We start from the raw sequence: 22,159 nt of genomic DNA, 5'->3' as shown, positions 1-22,159 counted from the left end.
GGGCCTGCATTCAAATCCCTTCCTTCTTCTACGGTACCCTTGACCCGGGTACTTATCCTGAACAGCTCCAGTAAAATTACTCTGCTTTATAAATGTGTACATCATTGTGAGTGGCTTAACAGTGTAAGTCATTTGGGGAAAAGCATCAGCTAAATGAAGACACACAAATGAAACTAAAAAAGAGCCCCCACTGAAGCTCAGTGTCCATCAGTAAGGTGTGCCTCCTGTCAGTGACCCTCGGATGACAACGGCTTTCGAGCAGAAGCAACCGGTCGGACAAACGACCGCGTTTCAGGCTAAAACAGCTCTCGGCGAAGGCCAACCTTACTCCGTTTCCCCGCAACCGGGCGGACCTACCGCGGTACAGACAAGCGCCGTTTGTAGCCGGCCAGCCCGCAAGCCGGGTTCCCGTACTTCTGTATCTGCATCTGTAGCTGAGCGGCGCTTAGGAAGTGGCCGCCTGCAGCTGGCTTGCTGCAGCGATACCAGCTCCAAGATGGCTCTGCCTTATGTAGTTAACATTAAGGGAGGTCCTCATGCCACGTTCAAGCGAGCATTTCCTGCAGTTTGTGAAAGGAGCAGCTTTTGCACCAAACTGCTCTCGCGGGCATGCGACGCAAAGCCCTCTGTTTGAAAGGCAGCCCGCATCTGAGCTTTGTATGTACAGCGATAATTAAAGGTAATTTCACTTGGGAAACGTCTAAAAATACAGTATGCCTACTGCTGAACGCATAACTTTTCTCCCCCCTAAATGAGACAGGTGTACGTCATTGTTAATGATCGTAATTATAGGCTCATGCAGCTGCGAGATCTTGCAGCGAGGGGGGGGGATGTCTGGTGCCACTTCCACACGGACACCGACGCAGGTTAGCAATTAGCATGTCAGGCAGGGCGCTCATCTTCGCTTCCGCGGTTCACGCAGCTGAGGCTCGCACGCAGCAGAGGGGCGTCTACCTCGCCCTCACCCTGCTCTGCGCCGCTTTGCCGTTTCAAAATTACAGGAAAAAAAAAAAACAACTCTTCTCACATCAACAGCCCTTCACGTACGTGAACCTAAAAGTCTACGACGGATTTCGAAATGCGAGTGAACGGTAAACTCATCTACTTTCAGTTTCAGCAAATTAAACTGCGGAGTAGAGAAATCTTCATACGTGCTGCATGTTCATTGTTTGGAAATTTGATTGAAAAATATTGGTAAAAATTTCTTTTTTCGCAGCGCTGGAAATAATCACCAGTTCGCAGTCTATAGCCAACCCTGCAACCGGAACTACAGCTTCTCCCTCTTCATACATTAATTCTATTTCTGCATTTCGCTATAGGCAGTTTGACAGAGCTTCCAACACTCTTCTATTCACACTTCATAATTTTCTTGTTTACACTTTTTTCTGCGTAAAAAAAAATATATATATAAAACAACACAGCTCTCAGAAATTCTCATCTTCGTGAAGAAAAAGTTAACAGTATGTACAGTCCATATATACTACTAATAACATGGCACAATTTACAAGGCAACATAGACAACTAAGAACGTCTTTCCGTTTATCACGACAACATCTAGCAAGCTGGCCACTTAACTCATGAGTTGACTTTGTGATATAACAGACCATAATGGGTTTGCTAAAAAGAAAAAAAAAAGAGAGAGAAAAAAGTAAAGTACAGCAAGAGGGGACTACGGTTAGTCAACAATAATCATCAACTGTAGTTGCTCTTTGCCACTACTAAGAGCAAGAAAGGCCAGAGGGAAACAAAATAATTGAAGTATTACTATTGCTTCATTCAGAGCATACTTTCACCATATGAAAGCTATAGTAGTGATTACAGCACTAACACTACACATGGGCGCAATGTGAATTCTAACGGAGCACATTTTAATAGCAATCAACTGGGTTAGGAGCACACCCCCAACGCCCTGGCCTCCACATTTCTGGATCCACCGGGCACACACACGCTCGTACAGACACACACTGTCTGAATCGCTTGTCCCGTTCGGGGTCACAGGGAGCCAGAGCCTAACCTGGCAGCGCAGGGCGCAAGGCTGGGGAGGGAGGGGACACACCCAGGACAGGACACCAGTCTGTTGCAAGGCACCTCAAGCGGGACTCGAACCCCAGACCCACCGGAGAGCAGGACCCGGTCGAATCCACTGCGCCCCCCCCTCCACCAGGCACGCTTGTGCAACAATTCTGCACTTACTCCGTTACCCCTCCCCCGACCTCTGTTTTATATTTAAGTTGCCAACATTATATCAAAGGTGTATTTGACATTTACAGTCTGACAGGGAGTCAAAACCATACAACAGAAAAAAAAACTCTTCAGGAAGTTTGTTTCTGCATCTCTCAGCTATGACGTTGAACAGTCAGAAATTCTACAAATAAATGTTCCACAGCATTACTGGAAAATATAGGTGCACATGTAGTGGCTGTGTCTCTATATACAGGGAAACCGGTAGCGTAGTGGTGAGAACTACTGTCTTTGGACCCAAAGGTCTTAGTTCAAATTCCAGCTGTAATACCCCTGCGTGAGTTACTTTCCCTAAAATTGCTCCAGTAAAATTACTCAACTGTATAAATGGATAAATAAGTGTAAGTAGCTTAACATTGCAAGTTGCTTTAGAGAAAATATAAATGTGTAGCTGCACGTCCCCATAAATAGAACTGGATATTTATGCTTGTAAAGTGTGCTTATCTTGCTATTATAACACCGAATTACCTTCCGATTCACAAAAAAAATCCACTTCAGCTGTGAGAAGATGTATCTGGAGCACCTGTATACCATCGCACTCAGCACTTCTTCCGAGCCCCAACTGGCCAGCAAAGTCCTAATGTCACCAAAAGCTACACACCTACAAAGAGTTTCATGTGAAAGCTAGAAGGCCAACACTCTCACCTTCCCTTTCACTTAGGTCTTAGAAAGAGCTTAGTACTCTGTCAATAACAACCCCATTAAGCATATTTCATTTCCCAGAGTAACTGTCAATGAAGGATGACCAGGGTGGTGAGAGGGAAGAGGGCATTGCAGTGCAGTAAATATGACTGATTACCATCCCATTCCTGAAGAGAAACCAGGAAGGGCGAATAACTGGAGAAGATGAGAGTGTCACTCATGCAACTGAATCAGGCAGGGGCGTGGACCTAAAATGAGAACTTCTTTGCGTTCAGTGATTTCACTATTGCCTCTGTTACTTTACAAACTGCATACAGCAGCATGCTCAACTGCAAGATGCATAATTTTTCATATTTATGATGTAGAAAATATGATGCTTGCTGAACAAGACAAGAGTAAAGGCGCCATTTTCGTAACTTAAATACAAATATATACGACCGAAGTCTTCCAGACACGGTTTGCCATGCGGTTTAGGGCAGTATATTTAGAGCGGGCAGACGGGGTGAATTCCGGCCGCCCCTGCGGCTGGTCTGGGCGAGGGCGTTTGCCGGAGGTTGGGGGGGGACTGTGCGTCTCGCTGTCCCACCCTGGTAATGAGGGGGTGCTAGCGACCAGCTGCGGCCATGGGACTGCCAGACCCCTGGGGCCCCGCTGGAAGCCCCCCAGTATGGTCCACCGCCCACATCCGCCCTTGCCCTGCTTGGATCTCCAGGAAGAGTGAGGAAAAAGCGTGGTGTGGCTGCTTCAGTTCATAGACACACTACAGCCTCCGAAGTGAGTTCCATAACTTTCTGCACAGATTACCAACCATTAATTCACTGAAGAAGTTTTATATCCAAGAAAGAACACCAGGACCTCTCGTAGTAATTTAACCTGCTACCTTTTGGTCACGAATTGGGAGGCTGCCATTATAAAACACCTGCCGGTAGAAAAGTGATTCAAAACTAAACATACTTTATTTTACATACAAATCTGAGCTAGATTCCCACTGATATGAAAAAGCTTCAAACCTAATGTTTTCGAACATGAAAGTGGGGTAGATATTTCATCTGACTATTTGGTTTGCGTCGGTCTGTATCTGTTAGACTGCATTTGTTCTTCTTTCTATAGTCTCACTGCAGGTGTGAAATATTTGAACGGTCACAGAAGCTTTGCACATACAAACTGAGAAACAACTGTGTACGTCATCTTTAACTATAATCATTCTTACTAAACTTGGCCATCAAGCTAATTTACAAGGCTGGAAGGAAAAGTTAAGGCAGTTGCACTTCTGTTGGCTGTAAATCCGTGTCACTAATAAATGTACACTGGTCTCTCTTCATGCAAAAATTCCCCATAACTTCCTCCATCTCTTAATCCATATTACTGGAAGCAGGGAATGTGCTCATCATAGAACCCTCCCGCATGCTCTGGAGCGAAAGGTGGTGTGGGTTGCAGCAAAGGGATACTGACCTGCCTGTTCCGCTCATCCATAATCCTGGTGATCTGGATCTTCTTGCGTCCCATCTTTGCGGTCCTGCGGTCTCTCAGACCTCCCAGAAGAATCAGAAAAACACCGAAGCTTGCCTTGTGTTACTTCCTCTAGCACATTGTTCACACTCCGCACTTCTCCAGATCTGAGCAGAAGACATCAAGAGACACAGAGAAAGACGCGATAAGGAAACGACACAGCAACCCAAGGCAGGCATATACGCATGTCATGTGGAGACAGCACCTCAGAGCAGCCTTCCCTACATGCGCTGAGGGAAAGCTTTGCAAGATTGGAACATCTCACCCACTTTCATCCTCCCACCTGCAGCACAGCAGCTGGAGAAGGCCTTTGAGGAGCCTCCACGTGCACCTCAGCTGAACACCGTCCCCCAGGAGAAATAAGTGCTGACCTAAAAGTAGCTGTAGACCTACACTTTCCCCACAAAAGCGTTAGCTTGGCTGACCCAGCTTTCCTCTTCTTAAGATTCTGCTTTGCCAAAGCAATAGGAAGAATTTATCCTGAAAATTAAAGGCCCAAATCTCAAAGACAAACCACTAAGCAGCATACAATTTTCTAGTAGTAGGAGAAAAATTAAACAAAATACATAACCAGAAAGTGCAACAGTAGAAAAGGAGACTGTTATTCCGTCTATTCTAAAACAAACATTAAAAGACGGCGTAATCGTACCGTTGCATTAAAGCAAAAAGACCCAAGAGGCTGCATTATCGGCACATCCTTTAGTGTTTTATTCCTTTAAGAAAACAGTTCTTCCATAACCGGAATGCATTCAAAGAATGATCAGATGTGTAAAACAAATTTTTATTTATTGATATATTTTACCAAAATAAGTTGTTGACACCAGATTAATATGGCAGTTGCTCCAATCCAGTGTGGTTACTGGTTGCACCTCAAGTTTTGAGCCCTGCCACGAACCACAGCGCTTCCCTGTCACCCTGGTCTCCTCTCCGGTGCTACTCCTTCACTGGCATGGCTGATATAAATGAACGCAGTGTGGGAGGGTAAAGTACTTCTCTGGTTACGAAACTGCGCGGTCTTTTGAAAATGTACTTTCCCCGCCCCTTCAATGCAAGTCAAGTATGAAGAGGAGGAAACAGGCAGGAGCTAAGAATGGCCAGCAGAGCAAAAAGGAATAAACCGCAGCGATGGACAAAGACACCATAAACACAACCCCCAGCCTGCACGTTCTTCATACAATCCCACATTTGTTCTCCGCAGGAAACCCGTAACTCAACAAAACCAGATTCACTTCCGATCCGCTGTGTTTAGCAAGCACTTTTGGAGATGACACATTACAAAGTAAATGGAACTGCAATGCTGTCCTTCTACAGAAGCAAAGTAATGTAATGCATTCCTCGGGTGAACAAATTAATAATGTTGCAGTTACTCACAGTAAATGTTTATTTTCCACCTTGCAAAAGAAACATTTCCCTGGATAAACTGTTCAGTGTGTCAGAACTGAGATACCTGGTAGTGTAGTGGTTAGACTTGCTGGCCTTGGATCCAAAGATTGCAGGTAAAAATCCAACCTCCAGCTGTAGCACCCTTAGGCAAGGTACACACCCTCAATTGCTCTTGTAAAATTACCCAGGTGTATTAATGGGTGAACAACTGTAGATCGCTTAAGACTAAGTCGCTTTGGAGAAAAGCACCAGCTAAATGAATAAATGTCACAAATGCTGCACAAGGCCATTTGGTCACATCACATTTTATGACATTCTGTTGATATCTGGGAAATACTTTCAATGAAAGAATATACAGAAAGAAGGTGGGGAAATTACTTGACAGCAACAGACGCCTTGTATACTTCCAAAATGCTGAGCATAAACAGGGCTGCAACTGAACCGCCTCTGGCTGAACCCATAGGTTTTGAGGCTATTTGCCATTTATTTATTTAGTCAATCAGACACAATACTATGTTTATTTACTTGATTTCATTATTCTTTCAATGAGCCAACACAAAGTTTTTACCCTTTTCTCCACAAAAAAAAGATGAGCAAATCATTTAAACTTCATCAGTTCATTTTCCTATTTGCATTTACAGTAATCAGCAGAAACTTCCCTCCAATGTGATTCACAATTTTTTATAGGGCAAATTTTAAGAAAATAACAATACAAAAATACTCTACGTCCAAATATTTATGCAAATAGACTGCTAATCTTTTTATGTCATCTATTCATCACTCTTTTTGCATATTTTTATCAGTTCGGGCATCTGCACCAGGGTACTGGAGCAGAGGTCATTGCTGGATTAAAAAGTGCATGTTCGCGTCTTTTCTGGTCTATATAACTTGTACAGTACCTGCCACACCTACACAAAGTATTAATGTGGTGTGTACTAACTGTGTGATGAATATGTGTGGCCTGGTGTTAAAGTCGTATTTTCCACTGACTTGTTAAGAGGGAGACTCACTCTCATTCAGTCATTGGAGTTTGAATTTTATCTAAGGAGCAATCATTTGCACACTTCACTGAGGTCATCCTACCAACCTACACGTCTGTCTCTCAGCAGTAGGAAACACTAACCACACACAGCTCTGAGAAGAATTTCCTGAAAACCACATCAGAACTGAGGTATGAAAATCAGGGGTATTTTTCTTTCATTTGCCCTTGCCTCTCACATCGACCTCCCATCTCCAGTCCGTGCGCAGTGCACTTTTCACCAAGTACTTTTCATCAGCCAAGCCAAGAGATCGAGGTCCAAAGAGAGTGGTTCATAGCCACAAAAATGTCATGCAATCAAATGTTGATGTACATGGACTGCGATTTTTTTTCTGTCATCTATAAACAAAGATCATTTCCGAAACTTTATTTCACATACTGTCCATCCATCCATCTTCTTGTCCTAAAAGGGTCGCGGTGGCAGCAGGGAGAGCAGAGAGGCCGAGCCGCCCCTGTCCCCCGCAACTTCCTCCAGCTCAACCTGGGGGATCCCCAGCCGTTCCCAGGCCAACTGTGAGATATAATCCCTCCAGCGGGTCCTGGGCCGACCTCGCGGCCTCGTCCCAGTTGGCCGTGCCTGGTATACTTCCAAAGGGAGGCGCCCAGGGTGCATCCTTATCAGACGCCCGAACCACCTCAACTGGCTCCTCTCAATGTGAAGGAGTAGCGGCTCTACTCCGAGTTCCTCCCGTAGGTCACCGGGACCTACCCCGGGAACCAGGCCTGGGGGCGGTGTTCCCAGGCGAGTGCCTGGTGGCCGGGCTCAGCCCGGAAAGGCATCGTGGGGGGGCCACGTGGGCCCACCACCTGCAAGGTCCATCATGGGGGTCGGGTGTTATGTATACCTGGCGGCGGGAGGGGGCGGGGTGGCGCATGGGGTCGCGGCCCCTCGCAACGAACACTGGCTTCACATACTGTATAAAACCAAACAGTGCCCTATTTAATCATTTTAAAGTAGTTTATTATACTTGAATATCATGGTGGTAAAAACTTCATGAAAACAGACCTAATGCTTTCTCTAATGTGCTAAAATCATGAATGAGCCCAAAACTAAAACCAGTTGAGAACATGATTCTGAAAATCATATGGGTGAACCAAGGAGAAAACAGTAAGGGTGACAAGCGTCTCTCGGAGCCACCAAGCAGACACAGCCCAGAGCACACTGCTGGTTTTTTATATCCCCATCAACAGAATCCATTGTGGGCCCTACAGAGGTCCAGCTTATACCTATGAACTCTTCACATGTACAGCGTACAGCACTCTTCCAGTGCGCAGTGTTCCATGAGCATTATCACATGTAAGAAAACAACAATTATCATTAGTGATTATGGCTGTAAGACACCCAAGATATTTTAAGATCCTTTTTTCATTTTTTTTTTTTTTTTTCCCAAGCAAATACCCACTCCCTCGCAAAAGCGTGTGTGTAGTCTGATTCGTATCGCTTTAACCCCCCTGATCCTGACGGATGATGGGTGCTCTAGAGTCCTTGCACGGTAACCCATAGTAACACAACTGAACTGCACAGACCAAACAAAAATCCACTCGCAGTGCAATCCTCCACAGCTTCTAGGGTCAACTGCACACATCCAAGTTTGACTTTCTGTTCATCATACTGAGCAGATGTGCTACATTTCATCATTCAAATGATGAGGGCCACATGAAGGGAACTACAGGATATACCCTCTACCATCCGTCGATCAATGGCATTCTCACGGAGTTGTGCTTCCAGGTCTTTTTCATGAGATATAGAGATGTTATTCTCGCGCATGAAAAAGGTTACAGACATTGCTTCTACAATTTGACACATTTTCTCTGGGATGCAGAAGATGGTCCTAGTGAAACGGTTATGCAGTTATAACCCCGACAGATGTGCATGCCCTGCCTTAGAGAGCTCATTTATCACCCAGGCCTGATCTTCACCCCAAACACGAACAGGACTCCAACCACATTAGCAACTTATGAGTGACCTGAGATTTGAAATCTAATCTTGCAATTTCAAAGCAAAAAAGCAGTTTCTTGGGCTGTTCCTCTACGATGACCTATTAAGTACACAAACTTCTGCAAGTGAGGATATGCAATTTGTCACCTTGACTCTAGGGAGTCCTGGGCACTGTAGACCCAAATCTGCAACTGTACTAATGGTACATTTGTTAAAAAGCTCTCGGCACACGTTTACCGTCGACGTGCTGTCAACGTTACAGAACAGAAACCTGTTCCAGAAAAAAAAACAACATGGGCCGACAGACAAATCAATGCGAAGGACCACATCGCCGGCAGAGAGCGCGGAAACTGTGCACATTTGCAGGTGAGTCCCGACTGAGAGGTTGGTGGAGATAATAGCAAAGTGACTCTGCCTCCCTGGCCTCTTCAACAGGACCCCCTCCCGCGCACCCCTGGGCCACTGGGACCGTGGGAGTGCGGGCGATGAGCTCACTCGTTCCACACACTGTGGCCTGCGCACCTCCGTGACTAAGCACGAAGAACCCACACGATGCAGCCAGAGATGAAGCATGCCCACTGGCATATTCTCTCACACACACACACACACACACACACACATTTATCTGTAATCATGTCATACAGATGTGTCGACATTGCACTTGTCGATATCAAACAGCTTAATTATAAAATAAATATCCCTGCACGCCGTCCCTCTTGCCAACACTCACTTTATCTGTTACAATATTTATTGGTCAAGAATGGTATCGCTTTCAATTAGCATCTGCAGGTTTCTGTCAAATGCTAAATTCGCGTGAAAATATCGATAAACTTACCTAAAACATCGGAAAATCAAACGCTGACATTACGATCCTGAAATGATAGTTTAAAACTTAATCCATGAAACGTGCTGAGGAAATCTAGTCAGCGTACCAACATTTGGGTAATTCCTGCTCAGCAGGCACTACCATATTCCAGGACTACCGCGGTATTTAAAGAGTATTCCCGTCCGCGCGGGACAGGTCCAGCGATACGGCACTCCAGTGACACCTGCGTACGCCATCCGCGGGACATGCAAGACGCTCCATGTTTGGACTGCGGACCAGGCTTCATCCGTCCACGGGAGGCCTGCGGCCACACTCTTGGACAGTGGCCAGGATCTTCCGCATATCCATGGCTGCCCAGCTTCCTGCGTGTGGCCCACCGCAGCCTGTGGGCGGGGCCTGGCCCCCGCTTCCTGCATGTCCACTTCCTGTTTTTCATAGCCTCCTGTAATGAGCAGCTCGGGGGGGGGCAGATGTCTCCCCTCAGATCCTTCCCTTGTTATTTTCCTGCCTGTGACTTTAAGACTAAACAACAGCAGAGTGCCATGTCCTGTGCATTCTCCTCATGTCCGTTGCATTTGCTGCGATGGTCATTATGTGTCTGGACCTGGCAGTTACAAACGTCCTCACTAACTCAATACACACGCCCACACGCTCGCACAGAAAGTATCAACAAACACTTGATGAGCAGGGAGAAAGATTAGAAACGAAGCGGACGAGGAACCCCGAGACCACGACAAACAATAATTCAATGCCAGAAATACCTTACGAACTGAAATTGATCAACGATACACAACGGAGGCTGACTTGCTTTTATCATACATACCAGCGCAATGAAACACTGCAAAACATACAGATTTACATATAAACAAAGAGCTAAAGCTGTGTATATTTCGTAAAGAAATGGACTCATGTAGGACAACAGGTAGCGTGTCATGCAGAGAAACAAGGTGGGGGGGAAGGGCAGAATATGGGACTAAGCTTTCCGGCTTGCGCTAAAGCTCACTCCTACTGGACACTCCCGTTGCTCTGTCCTTCTGTCTGTGCCACAAGCTGTGGCCTGGCCACCCTGCACCCTGCACCGGGGCCATGGAGAACAGAGGTTAGTCATCTACTACGACCTGCTGGCCTCCTTTGTGGGGGCGCGCGCTCATTGCCGGCCCCAGCAGTCGGGACAAAGATTCTGGTCTCGGTTGGCAGGGTGGGGGAGGGGAGGGGTATTAATGTCTCCCGATGTTAATCTGACACGCGGCTGATCCCCGAGGAGCATTTCTCTCCCTCGCTCTCCTGCTCCTCCTTCCCTCACCTCCGTTTCTACGGCAACTAATGAGATATAATTAATGAGGCCTTCTAAAAGGGGTGCGCGTATATTTGCGTTTGTGCCCACACTCATGTCCAGCTCCAAGAAAAGAGGGTTTTGAAGAGCTCCAAGGGGATTTTTAAAAAAAAAAAAAAAAAAAAAAAAAAAACTAATTTCACATGTAAAAGCATTTTTGCATCCAATAACCTTCACTGTCAACATTGCTTCGGGTCTAAATTATGTTCACGACTTTTAAAAATTTGGGGGAGAGAAAACAAAAAGGTTAAGATACAAACCTAAGTATCACTACATGTCAGGTAAAATCAGATTTTACAGTCCTCAAAGCGATTGCTTCCCGTTTCTGGTGCGCACCAACCGAAGAGCCTTTAAATCGAGATCATAGAGACAGTGAAAGACATTGAAAAGTTGTGTTGTATCTTTCAAGCCTTTTTCGAACAGGTTCATTCTGGTTAACTCATTGCGACAGCCAAGAAATGTTCCTCGGCTATGAGCACACCCACAACTGCCTGCAAACAGTTAGTGCAAAGGACACACATAAAACTGGCAAACATATGAAAAGGAAAAGGCTTTACAGACTATAACAAACCTTAAATGATGCAATGTTGACGTTCATATGAACGTAAACCCATTGCTGGGAGTAGCATACCATGTCATCATAGAAATTACTACCAGAGTGAATTCCAGTTGCCTTTTTTGCTACAAAATGGTGGACATAATAACCCAATAAAGCCTTCAGGAGTCAACAAATGGAGTTTTCAAGCTCAATCATGAAGCCTATTTATGACAGAAACTTCACACAGGAATGAAGAAAATAAAGTGTGTCTCATTTTATTCAGTAAAACAACCCATTTATGAGGAGATGGGCACATCAGGTGATGAACTCTCTGATCCTACCAAGTTTCGCAAAACAAAGTGATCCAAAATAGCACATCACTTAGTCCCAAATTCCATCTATAGAGAGACTGAAGGAGAGTCCACTGACCAAAATTGAGCACAATATACTGTGAGCACTACGAAATGTTACTAATTAAATAAAGAGCTCCTAATTAGTGCCATAATAAAATATTAAAATAAACAGATGGATCACAACATATACTTGAAATTTTAAAGCACGTGTACAGACTGAAACTACAATCACATCCACAGGTTTCATCCATGATAGGAAGCAAGGAAGGATCTGTGTCAAGAGTGTGACTCACAAGTCTGGAACAACACCCTAAAGTCAACCCTTAATCGGATTCCAAAGGATGACCATCAATTTCCAGTGGGAAAACCACTGTTAACTGTTCTCACCACACACACACACACACACACACACACACACACACACACACACACACACACACACACACACACACACACAAATGCTGCATAAGAACAACTAAGTAGTTCTCTACAACAAAACAGAAGAGCTGATGAAGGGAAGAGGAAAAGATCTCAGCCCATGGCTTCATTTTAAGACACACGGAAATCAACTATTGTATGCATTAGTGTAAGACACGAGTGGTTCTGAGGAGCTGGAAGACAGTAGTGTAGTATGCACGTGGCCACCCATGGTTTCATTCCCGTTAGGCCACACCAAGAATTGTCCCTGCTGCCAATGTGCACCATGAGTTACAGGCAGACCAACAGAGAGCCACTCTCAAAGCATTCAGCTGAAGAGAAGATTCTGATCTTACGGCTCTGCCACTATACCATACCTGGAGCCTTCAGACTGGAGGCAGGAGAGTAAATCAGATGTTAAAACTTATACTGAGCACCACAGCCACATCAAGTGTTTGAAGAACACGACTTATGAGACAAAAGAGGTCATAATAAATCCCGAATACAACGTTATGAGCTATCAGAAATAATTCTGTAAAACTGTAAAGCTCAATAGGCTTCATGATGCAAAACTACAATGTTTCAAACTAAATTATCAAAAAATACAAATCACTGTGTTACCTGGATGCACAGGTAGTCGTACGATTTGCCCGACCGTACGCCCTATGTTAGAGATAAGTTATTCAAGAGTGTCTCAGGGGTGATTATATTGTTGGTAAGACAACAAGGTCACGGCTGTGAATGACTGCAAGGTGCCCAACATGAAATGGGGTGAGCTGAAACGAGTACAGAAAAACACGAAAGGCTCATAGGTACTGGGAACAAATACTGTTTTGATCTACTATTGTTTTGACCTACTGAGCCCTAGCAGATTATTCATTCCATCAGACACTCTACCCTACTGATGTATTCTACATATGGAGCCCCACCAGCAACACTTTTACAACTCCTGCCAGTAACAGAAATGCAAGAAAAAGAATTCATGGGCTCAAATTACTTGTTTGAAGGTACGCTAGGAGTGCGATACGAAGCACAGGCACAAGATGTTAGCACTTGACGTGGTGTGGTGTTTAATCGCAAACTATTTTCACACCAATAATGGAACACCATCAAAATGGATGCCGCTGTGCTTTATCATGACTTTGCATGTGACATTTGGCATTTAGCTGTTGGTAGAAGTGATAGATGAAGGGGGGCTGAAGTGAGAGAAATCTTGGCGACAGAGCAAGCGGAGCGAGAGCGCCTGGACTTGTGCGGTAACCGTACTGTAACATAATTACTGCCGGGACTTGCCTATTCCCAGTGTTCCATTTGCGTCAGTCATGTCGGAACGTAACCGATAAAAAGAGATTCACGGTTTCTCAAGGATAAAGCAACGACCCTTTTCTTCAGGTTCTATCCAAACTGTATCCATTTCAATTCACGATGCCAGCCTCACCCACAATTTGCTTTCTATAGATCAAGGTTACCTGGTGCCAGTTGCTCGGAGAGAAAGGAATTATGTAGACGAACGCACACTTAATATACACAAAAAAACATACTTACAGTCCATAGTAAGGGGAACAACACTTGGTTTTGGGTCAGGAAGAACAGCAATCTCACAGAGTTGAGCCAATGTTCAAAGCTATATAAAACAAAAAGTACAGTTCTTCTCGAGATGTGCATTTTTTTCCACTGTTGGGGCTACTGTACTGGGATGAACCTAAACTGTGCAATACACGACTAAAGTCGAGACATAAGTTGCTTTCCTCATAGTATTCTGGTCTCCTCTGTATGAATTAAAATTTTGTCTGCCAATCTTAGTACTAAAATTTCAAAGGAATATGGACAGTAAATGCCCACTGAACAGAGTAATATCTGGGGCAGGCGGTAGCATAGTTTTTAGAGCTGCCTCCCTGCTCTTCAAGGACTCAAGTTCGAAACGCTCCTCCTACTCCCTCGGGTAAAGAACTTACCCTAAACTGCTCCGGTAAAAATTACCCAGCTGTGTAAATGGGAAAACAGCTTAATTTAAGCTACTTTAGAGAAAAGCATCTGATGAATGAACTAATGAATAAACAAGGAAAAAATAATGTTAAAAAAACTGACTGAGAATAAATAGTGCAATGGTCACTGTGTTAGGCAGCAGTCTGTAAGAAACTGGCTTTTAAGATCACGCTGAAATCCAAGAATGCAAAATGAATGCATTTTTAGGCCCGGTGGCACAGCATGGCGGCGCAGCAGGTAGCGCTGCCATCTCACAACCCATGTGAGGTGTGAGAGAACGTGGGTTTGATCCCTACTCAGTCTGTGTGTAGTTTGCATGTTCTCCCTGTGTCCGCCAGAGTTCCTTCTGGGTCCTCTGGTGTTCTCCCACAGTCTAAAGACATGCAACTGCGGCGGAATGCTGTCGCTAAGTTGCTCTTAGTACGTGAGTGGGTGTGTGTGGCTACCCTGGGACAGACTCGTGTCCTATATAGTGTGTACCCCCCAATCTTGTGCCCAATGCTTCCGGGACAGGCTCCAGATTACCATAACCCTGCTCAGGACAAAGCGGTTATGATGTTGGATGCATTATCAATGGTACTTTTTAATACAGTTTTAAAACCCATAATGCATAGAGTACTAATTTCTGTCTAAACACATTTTATGGAGTACTTTTTCATTACAAGTCAAAAATCTGCAAGTAATTAAGTCACAAATTTTATAAGTTTAAGACAATTTCTGCTAATCCATACACCAGGAAAAGGCCACCGTGTCAAACGGAGGCCAAAGGGTTTTCTAACATCCACGGAATCTCAGGACTAAAGTGACCAAAAAAAAATCATTATTGTTTGACAAAATACCATCATCTGGCTTTTTTGCAACTGTGTCTAATTTACTAGCTTTCCCACTTCCAGGCAGTAGTTCATTTCTATCCACAAAATCCACATAAAGATATTTTCAGTTCTGATGATTACTTTTTTAATCAGTCAAGGGCATAACAGACGACCCTGTGAACCTTGAAGGGTGTGACTTCCAACCTCTGTTGAATACTCATTCCAGCACAGACAGCACATTTCAGTTTTGCTACTAATATCCGAATACATAACAAACATACAATAATGAACAACTCCCCCATAATTGGTACCATTAGAGGAAACAACAACTGTACCATCATATAAAAATCTGTTAAGCCATACATAGAAGAGCATTAAACACATGAGAACTCTTTGTGTAGCTGACCAGATAAAATTCTGAAACCAGTGCTATAAAACTGATATTGACTAAAATCGGCATTTACGCCTACTTCAAAAAGGTCTTGGTAATATATTCAACCAGCTGAACTCACATTTAAATCAAATTCACAAAAACTAGACAGTAAATATTTCACTGAAACACACTGATTGTAAATGTACAAAGCAGTTATGTTTTTTTTTAAAACAAAAGTTTGACGTACACTTCGCTGTATGATTTAAGCTCAATTTCAATACTTTCCAACATCTTCATACTGCTGCAAAAAAATGCCTAAAAACCTTTGTCTTCCCATCAAAGATAAGGAATGAAGAGTTCAAGCACATTCACAACATAACAGCATCAACATCACAAATGAACAAACAGCAATACGTACTCCTGAAAACCTTCTTACAGATTTCATTTAGGTGCTAGACTTGCGACACAGTGTTTTCATTTCAGAACTCCCACATTTTCTCTGGTCACACACCTATAACACAACATAGGGTGGAAGAACAATAGGCCCTAGATGAGAACTCTTGCACTTTATATATATTTCTATATGGGGGTCCTTACACTGCCAATGCCAGTACACACTTGCTATATGTGCCAAGAATCAACAATATTAACAGTAGAAATTATATACAAGTATCCCCCTTTCCACACAGTTAATTCAGTCCTGAAAGCAGTCTGTATACCAAGAGTCTGTAAACCGGGAGGTGTTTTCCCATTATTTTAAATATGGAAAGAAAAACAGATTCCTGGAATTTATGGACAAGCCCAAATATTTCCACAAACACCCTCCAAACACTTAAAAATAGTCAAGAAACAGTCATCAAAATTTTAGCTTGATAAGACATTTTTGACTTTACATGATAAGTCAAGAAGTAATTTTAAAACTAAATTGGGGCAGAAATTTAATTTTTTCACTAAACTACTGTTCCCTAAGTAGACATTAATATACATAAGGCACATATAGCACATTTACATATATTAATTTAGTAGATGCTTTTCTCCAAAGCGATGTACATTTCAGAGAACAATATGAAAAGTGCATTACAAGAGAAGAGATCTGGATGCAGACATGTAATTTTTGAGTACAGTCAATTTGTCACATACGACAGCATAGACCAGTATACATTACATGAGTAACTGCACAACTTTTCTCGCATTAAACAAATTGTAATTAAAAAATATTAAGCATAACAACTTTATATACATGTTTATAGGGCATTTAAGAGAACAGGGGAGAAGTGAGTCAGAAAGAGGCGAGTTTTGCCACCCCTCACATGTAAAGAGGTACGTGAACAAAAAGATTTAAAAAAGAAAAAAAAAAAAAAAAATTCACAAAACTGCAACAAAAAAATTGAAAAAATATGCAAAATTTATTATTATACACTGTTGAAAAGTCTGTGCCTCATTGATGCATGACTTCTATATCATAGCAGAAAAGTCTGCCTCAAACACGGGGGGGGGGGGGATTACATAATACCAGGAGAAGTCCATTTGTACACCTAACATGAGTACAACTTTTTTATGGCTGTTATACCAAAAAGTCTGTAAACTCGAAGTCTGTATACTGGGATATACCTGTATGTACTTGCTAAAAAAGACTTTTGAAAACATACATTTTGTATATAGTAGTATCAGTGTGAAAAAAAGAAGAACAACATTCATAAGTTGACAGATTCATCCCCTACCTTCAATGCCCAACAATGGCCCCACACAGTGGCACAACAAATAATGAAGCCTTAAAAAACCTTTACATAAAAAGTAGAGAGCTAACCTAAAAATGTGACAAACAAGAACATATGGCGCATCGTATTTTTTTCATTCCCATAATGTACAACATCAAAACTAATTCATACAAAGTTAAAGGGATCTCCATGCCAATGCTTGTGAGATAAGCCAAACAGAGTTCTAGGAATGAACCCTGGTGTCAAGATGCTGGCTCTTTCACTTCAGTCTTAAAACATAACAGTTATTTGATACAAATTAGTTAATCTAATCAATGCAAATTTTTACTGGGCTCCATTGTGTGCGGACACATATTTAAAAGCATATTTGAAGAATATAGCTGAATACAACTCTACGGAAGGAGCAGGTCTTGTTGGGTGACCATGGTTCATTAACCTCTACCATCTGGAACAAATGTGAAATGTTCCACTCTAACCTGCACACCAGTGACATGCTGGTATACACACACACACACACACACACACACACACACACACACACACACACACACACAGACAGACACACAGACACAGAAAGTGATACAGGACAATCACAAAACACAGAGGAATACAGAAATCAAACAGTACTGTAGCTTCCTTTTATTCTTAGTAAAATTATATAGAGCTAATGACTTCTCATTAATTTGACGAGGAAAAATTAAGGATAAGATGCCTTCACAAGGTTCAAAAGGACCAAAAAGCTGTGTCCTCATCCAACAGCTTCAAGCTGCCCTTCTTAGTTCTTAAAGTATAACTCTTTACTGGCATAATTAGAAACACTTATGTACACACACATTTTCAAAAACGGTCCAAACTGATTCACACAATATACACTGGAGAAACGGCGATGAAAATATAACAAAAGCTGAAACGAAACAAAAAAAAAAAAAAAAATTTGCTACTGCTTCCCCCCCAATCACAATGAGAAGAAATCTGGTCAGCCTTTATGAGTCTGACCTTTCTGTTCCATTCTTCGTTGGTTGGCAGTCCTTTTGGCTTGAAATGTATTTTAAGCTCAGTATCATGCAGAATCTTCTAAATGACACCGCTGCCGTCCAAGCCACATCCCTCATCCAATTGAGAGCTTAAAATACAAAAACACAGTTCAAGTACAGCCTGCAATTTCTAGAAATTACCAGGAACCCCAGTCGATTTGGCAAAGTGCAACTGCTTGTTTAAATTCATTAGGGAGTTCAGAGCTCAGAGTTTAAACAATCAATTCAGCCTTGAAGGGTTTGAGCCCTTTGTTGAGTTTTTGGTTGGCTAAACCGCAAATGAATCCTTTGTTTTCAATGGACGAGTGCCTCATAAAAGCACAGGGAGTGTCATATAGATGCAGGGGTTCCACAAAAGTAACCGCTGTAGAACAGTGATGGTACATTTCAAAAAGGCTGTGGAATACACTCTTTTATTTGGGGCCAGAACAGAGTGACCAGTTTCTTCTTAAAATATATGCATTTGCTGCAACATAAATGTTCGAAGTTCATTCAGCAGTGCGTGAGACCTCTTCAGCTAACTGTTTTAGTGAACATTCTTCGTAGTCACTGTCCCAAATGTAAGGGGAACATTTAATTAAACTAATGAATCCAATATTGAGCCTCTTTAAAGGGAGTAATTTAGCATGTACATTCCAAACAGCCGACTGCACAGGCTGCTAAACTACTTTTGTTTACTAGTACAAAATACAAGATTGTTGTACATAAAACAAAATTAATGCTTTGCAGACCTTGCCATTACTGGGAGGTCACCCGTCATCTTAATCCAGTACCCTGATGAGTGCAATCTGACATTCCTTTGTGCTCAATACAAAAAGGATGTGGCCCGCTGTATGAAACATTATTTACTCTATTTGTTTGGTTGCTCTGCCTCACAATATACATGCATCACAGAAGAACACTGCATGAAGGGCCAAAGAGGGGTAACTTTGTCTGTAACTTTGGCCTTGTCCCATTCTTGGTGCACTCTTCATTGAAACGCTGGAGTTGCTGAAGGTTCTGAATCGAGCTTTGCTTCCCAGAGTCATCCGGTGCCTCCAGAGGAAGGCTTAACACAGCCCCGAATATGTTTCAACAACTACGGAGAAAATGTTTCACCTGCTGCTGTATCGTGTATGCTTGGTCACTACAGCAACTCCCAATGTCTTCTTAATGCGTTACTGTACTCTTAAGCAGATACACAAACAGAAAATAGACGAAAGAGAGTGACGGAAATGTTGACACGTTGCTTTCATTACAGGCCTGGACGAGACCCCAGCAGAGCTGTTTAAATCCTGAAGTTTGAGACTGGGGCTGCTTTCAAACCGTGTAACTTCAACAGTGGAAGGCAGGGAGATGGTGTCCAGTGACATCACTGTGGAATGCGTGGGTGTGAAGGTAGGAGTGAACGATTCACAGCCATTGCAGTGGAAGTTCATCTAACGCACACGTCACACTGACTTGCAGAAAGTCCCACCCACCTCTACAGAACACCCGCTCTTTCACGTCGGTGAGTGGGTGCTTCTCATTTTCAGCTATACAAATAGCATGTGGGCATTCAAATGGAATCCAAGAAGTGCCAGCAGTGACATCAGCTCAATCTTCACCAGGAATTTTCAGGTCAAAATTCACCTAATTTCGGTACTGCATATTCAACACAGTGTGGACTCATGGAACAATGGAATGCAAAAATCACTTCATTTTCTAAACGAGTTTTCATTAATTTCTTAAACCTTTTAATGATCAAAAAAGCTGGAGCCGTTTAAACTTCTGATTTGAAAAAATCAGGATGGAGAATAAGACAAATGTTTATTCCTGATATAGGAAAGACTAAATAACAACAAATCCCAAATTTTTATATTTAATCAGTGAGACAACTAGGGAGGGGATAAGAAGGAGTGTGTCATGTGCCATGTAGTATGCAGCTATACATGCACCAGCAAGGCCTGACTGGGAGCAAAATGTGGTACCAAATGGAGCAAAGAGAGAAGGACAACCAAAAAGGCTGCTGGCTAAAATCCTACAGTTTTCCGTGCCCTCATTTCCCTGAGCAAGGAACCTGAACTGAGTAACTTCAGAAGATGAAGATTATGATATGCATAAAAGGGTGTATGCAAGTTGCTTTGGATAAAACCATCTGGCTGGCTAACAGCATCAACAGAACAGAGCCACTGCATAGACCACTGAATGATGTGCAGCATTTGCTCCACATTTCATAACTGGAACCTGCACCTTCTCAACTGTCAATGTTCTTATGTTCAGGTTGCTTGGCTCCCCTCCATGTCACTGAAATTAGACAGCCCCAGTTAATTTAATAAGAGTCCACCTTGTGATGCTACAGTGTATTTGCTAAATGTAGGAAGTCTTAGTATCTTGCTTGGCTGGTTGCTGGAAGAGATGATCATAATGAGAGGGCGAAAACGCTCCAGGTAAAATCTGATATTTCCCTAGTTTTTGCTCATACATGTTTCAGATGAGTTTCGGTTGTGAGCACGAGATGAGTAATTTCTACATCTTCAAGTCCCCCCGGTGTATGGTGACAAAGCTTGTGTCCCCATTCCTCGATAAGTTGGTGTTATCTTAGAATACATCAATATGGCACCTCAGCAGAGTGGAGAAACAATGCTGCAAACTGCTTGCCTCTCCCCGCTGACAATCAGCATAACGCATTTCGGTTACCGCCAGTCTCTATGGGGAAAACACAGCAAACTGTGGTGCCAGTTTTTAGACATTTCAGTCTTTGACAAAGGTTGTCAAACTCAATTATTGATGGATTATTTGTCTGCTACTTTTCATTTCACCCTATTCCCCTTGGCTTAGTAAGTCCAGTTCATGATTCATTGCACTGCTTTGTCAATAAATTATTACTTACACCAATGCCTTTGTCCAAAACTACAGTCCTGAAGCAAGTAATACTAGACAAAACTCTGAAAGAGCTGAACTAATTAAATGTAATTTATCAATTTAATATAATTTAACAAATGAACTAATACTGCCAGAATCTCAACCCTTCCCCAACCTGTGGACTAATGGTGCCAAACAGATCTTTACTGTTCAACTCCTCCATCAAAGACCTGGGGACACTCCCAGGGCCGCTATCCAAAGCCCTTGTGATAAATTATATAAGAATTATACCTTGGCAAATTGTGGAGATTAGGATAGTTTTAAACCGCTGTTCAGTTAGAAATATTTATGCACCTCCAGCAATTTGTAAAGCATGAAAAGAAAAATTCGGAGATATAAGCTTCAACACAAAGGACACTCAACCCTGTAATAACCGGAAATAGATTTGTGATTTATTTCTGAACTATGACCACAAAGGTGAGGTTTAAGAGTAATGTGCTGCAAAGAGCTGTCACCTTCAGGGGTCCAAAAGGAAACCTGTGGCCGAATTTCTAGCTCATTTCCACAAAAACATATTTGACATCCCTCAGCCTACTTGCTAAGATATTGAGGAACAGGAATCCTTAGTAGCGTAAAATCTCCATCTTCTAGTAGGTGCACTAAGCCTCAGAAAATGCATGTTTCCAAGTTCCCATATCCTAAAAGATAAGTCACTTGACTAAAGAAAAAAGTAGGCAAAAAGGGTCACCGGACCCCGGTTTCTTACAGGTCCTACAGCCCTCAAGGCTTTTCCTCTGGCAAAAGTTGCGAGCTTCTTCTGGAACTTCACTTGAGAGGACAAGCTCCAAATCACCACACCACACATGCAACACATGTAAATCCAACATTAAATTATGAAATACACCAAAACTGTATCACTTATAAGCCTTAGTTTTGTAGGAAACTTTAACACTCAGATACAGTGTACAGAATACAATTACATTTACATTGATTTAGGTGCCCAAAGCTTTTATCTTTCAGCTTTTTAAAGGCCTTTATACAACTTAGTTTTAAGCAGAAGGACATCACAATTATACAATTATTTACCCATTTCTACAGCTGGGTAATTTGTACTGAAGTACTTTGCTCAAGGGTATTAAAATGGAGATTCAAACCCAAGTCTTTCAAAAAAAGGAAAAGAGCTCTATCCACTA

At 42.7% G+C, this 22,159-nt stretch overlaps 1 protein-coding gene across 19 annotated transcripts in view; it reads right to left on the bottom strand.

Moving 5' to 3' along the window:
* The window catches only part of LOC108926595 (myocyte-specific enhancer factor 2A-like), a 94,803-nt gene that overhangs the window by 52,600 nt on the left and 20,044 nt on the right, over positions 1 to 22,159 (bottom strand). For all 19 annotated transcript variants that reach the window (XM_029253393.1, XM_029253397.1, XM_029253394.1 and 16 more), the window contains one exon: positions 4,336 to 4,499. In XM_029253393.1, coding sequence (XP_029109226.1) covers positions 4,336 to 4,389 — 54 coding nt within the window. In that variant the 5' untranslated portion in view covers positions 4,390 to 4,499. The remainder of the gene's footprint in view (positions 1 to 4,335; positions 4,500 to 22,159) is intronic.

The sequence above is a fragment of the Scleropages formosus genome, chromosome 7 (genome assembly GCF_900964775.1).
Source record: "Scleropages formosus chromosome 7, fSclFor1.1, whole genome shotgun sequence".
In the NCBI taxonomy this organism is placed as follows: Eukaryota; Metazoa; Chordata; class Actinopteri; order Osteoglossiformes; family Osteoglossidae; genus Scleropages; species Scleropages formosus.
This window is presented reverse-complemented; position numbering and strand designations above follow the sequence as displayed.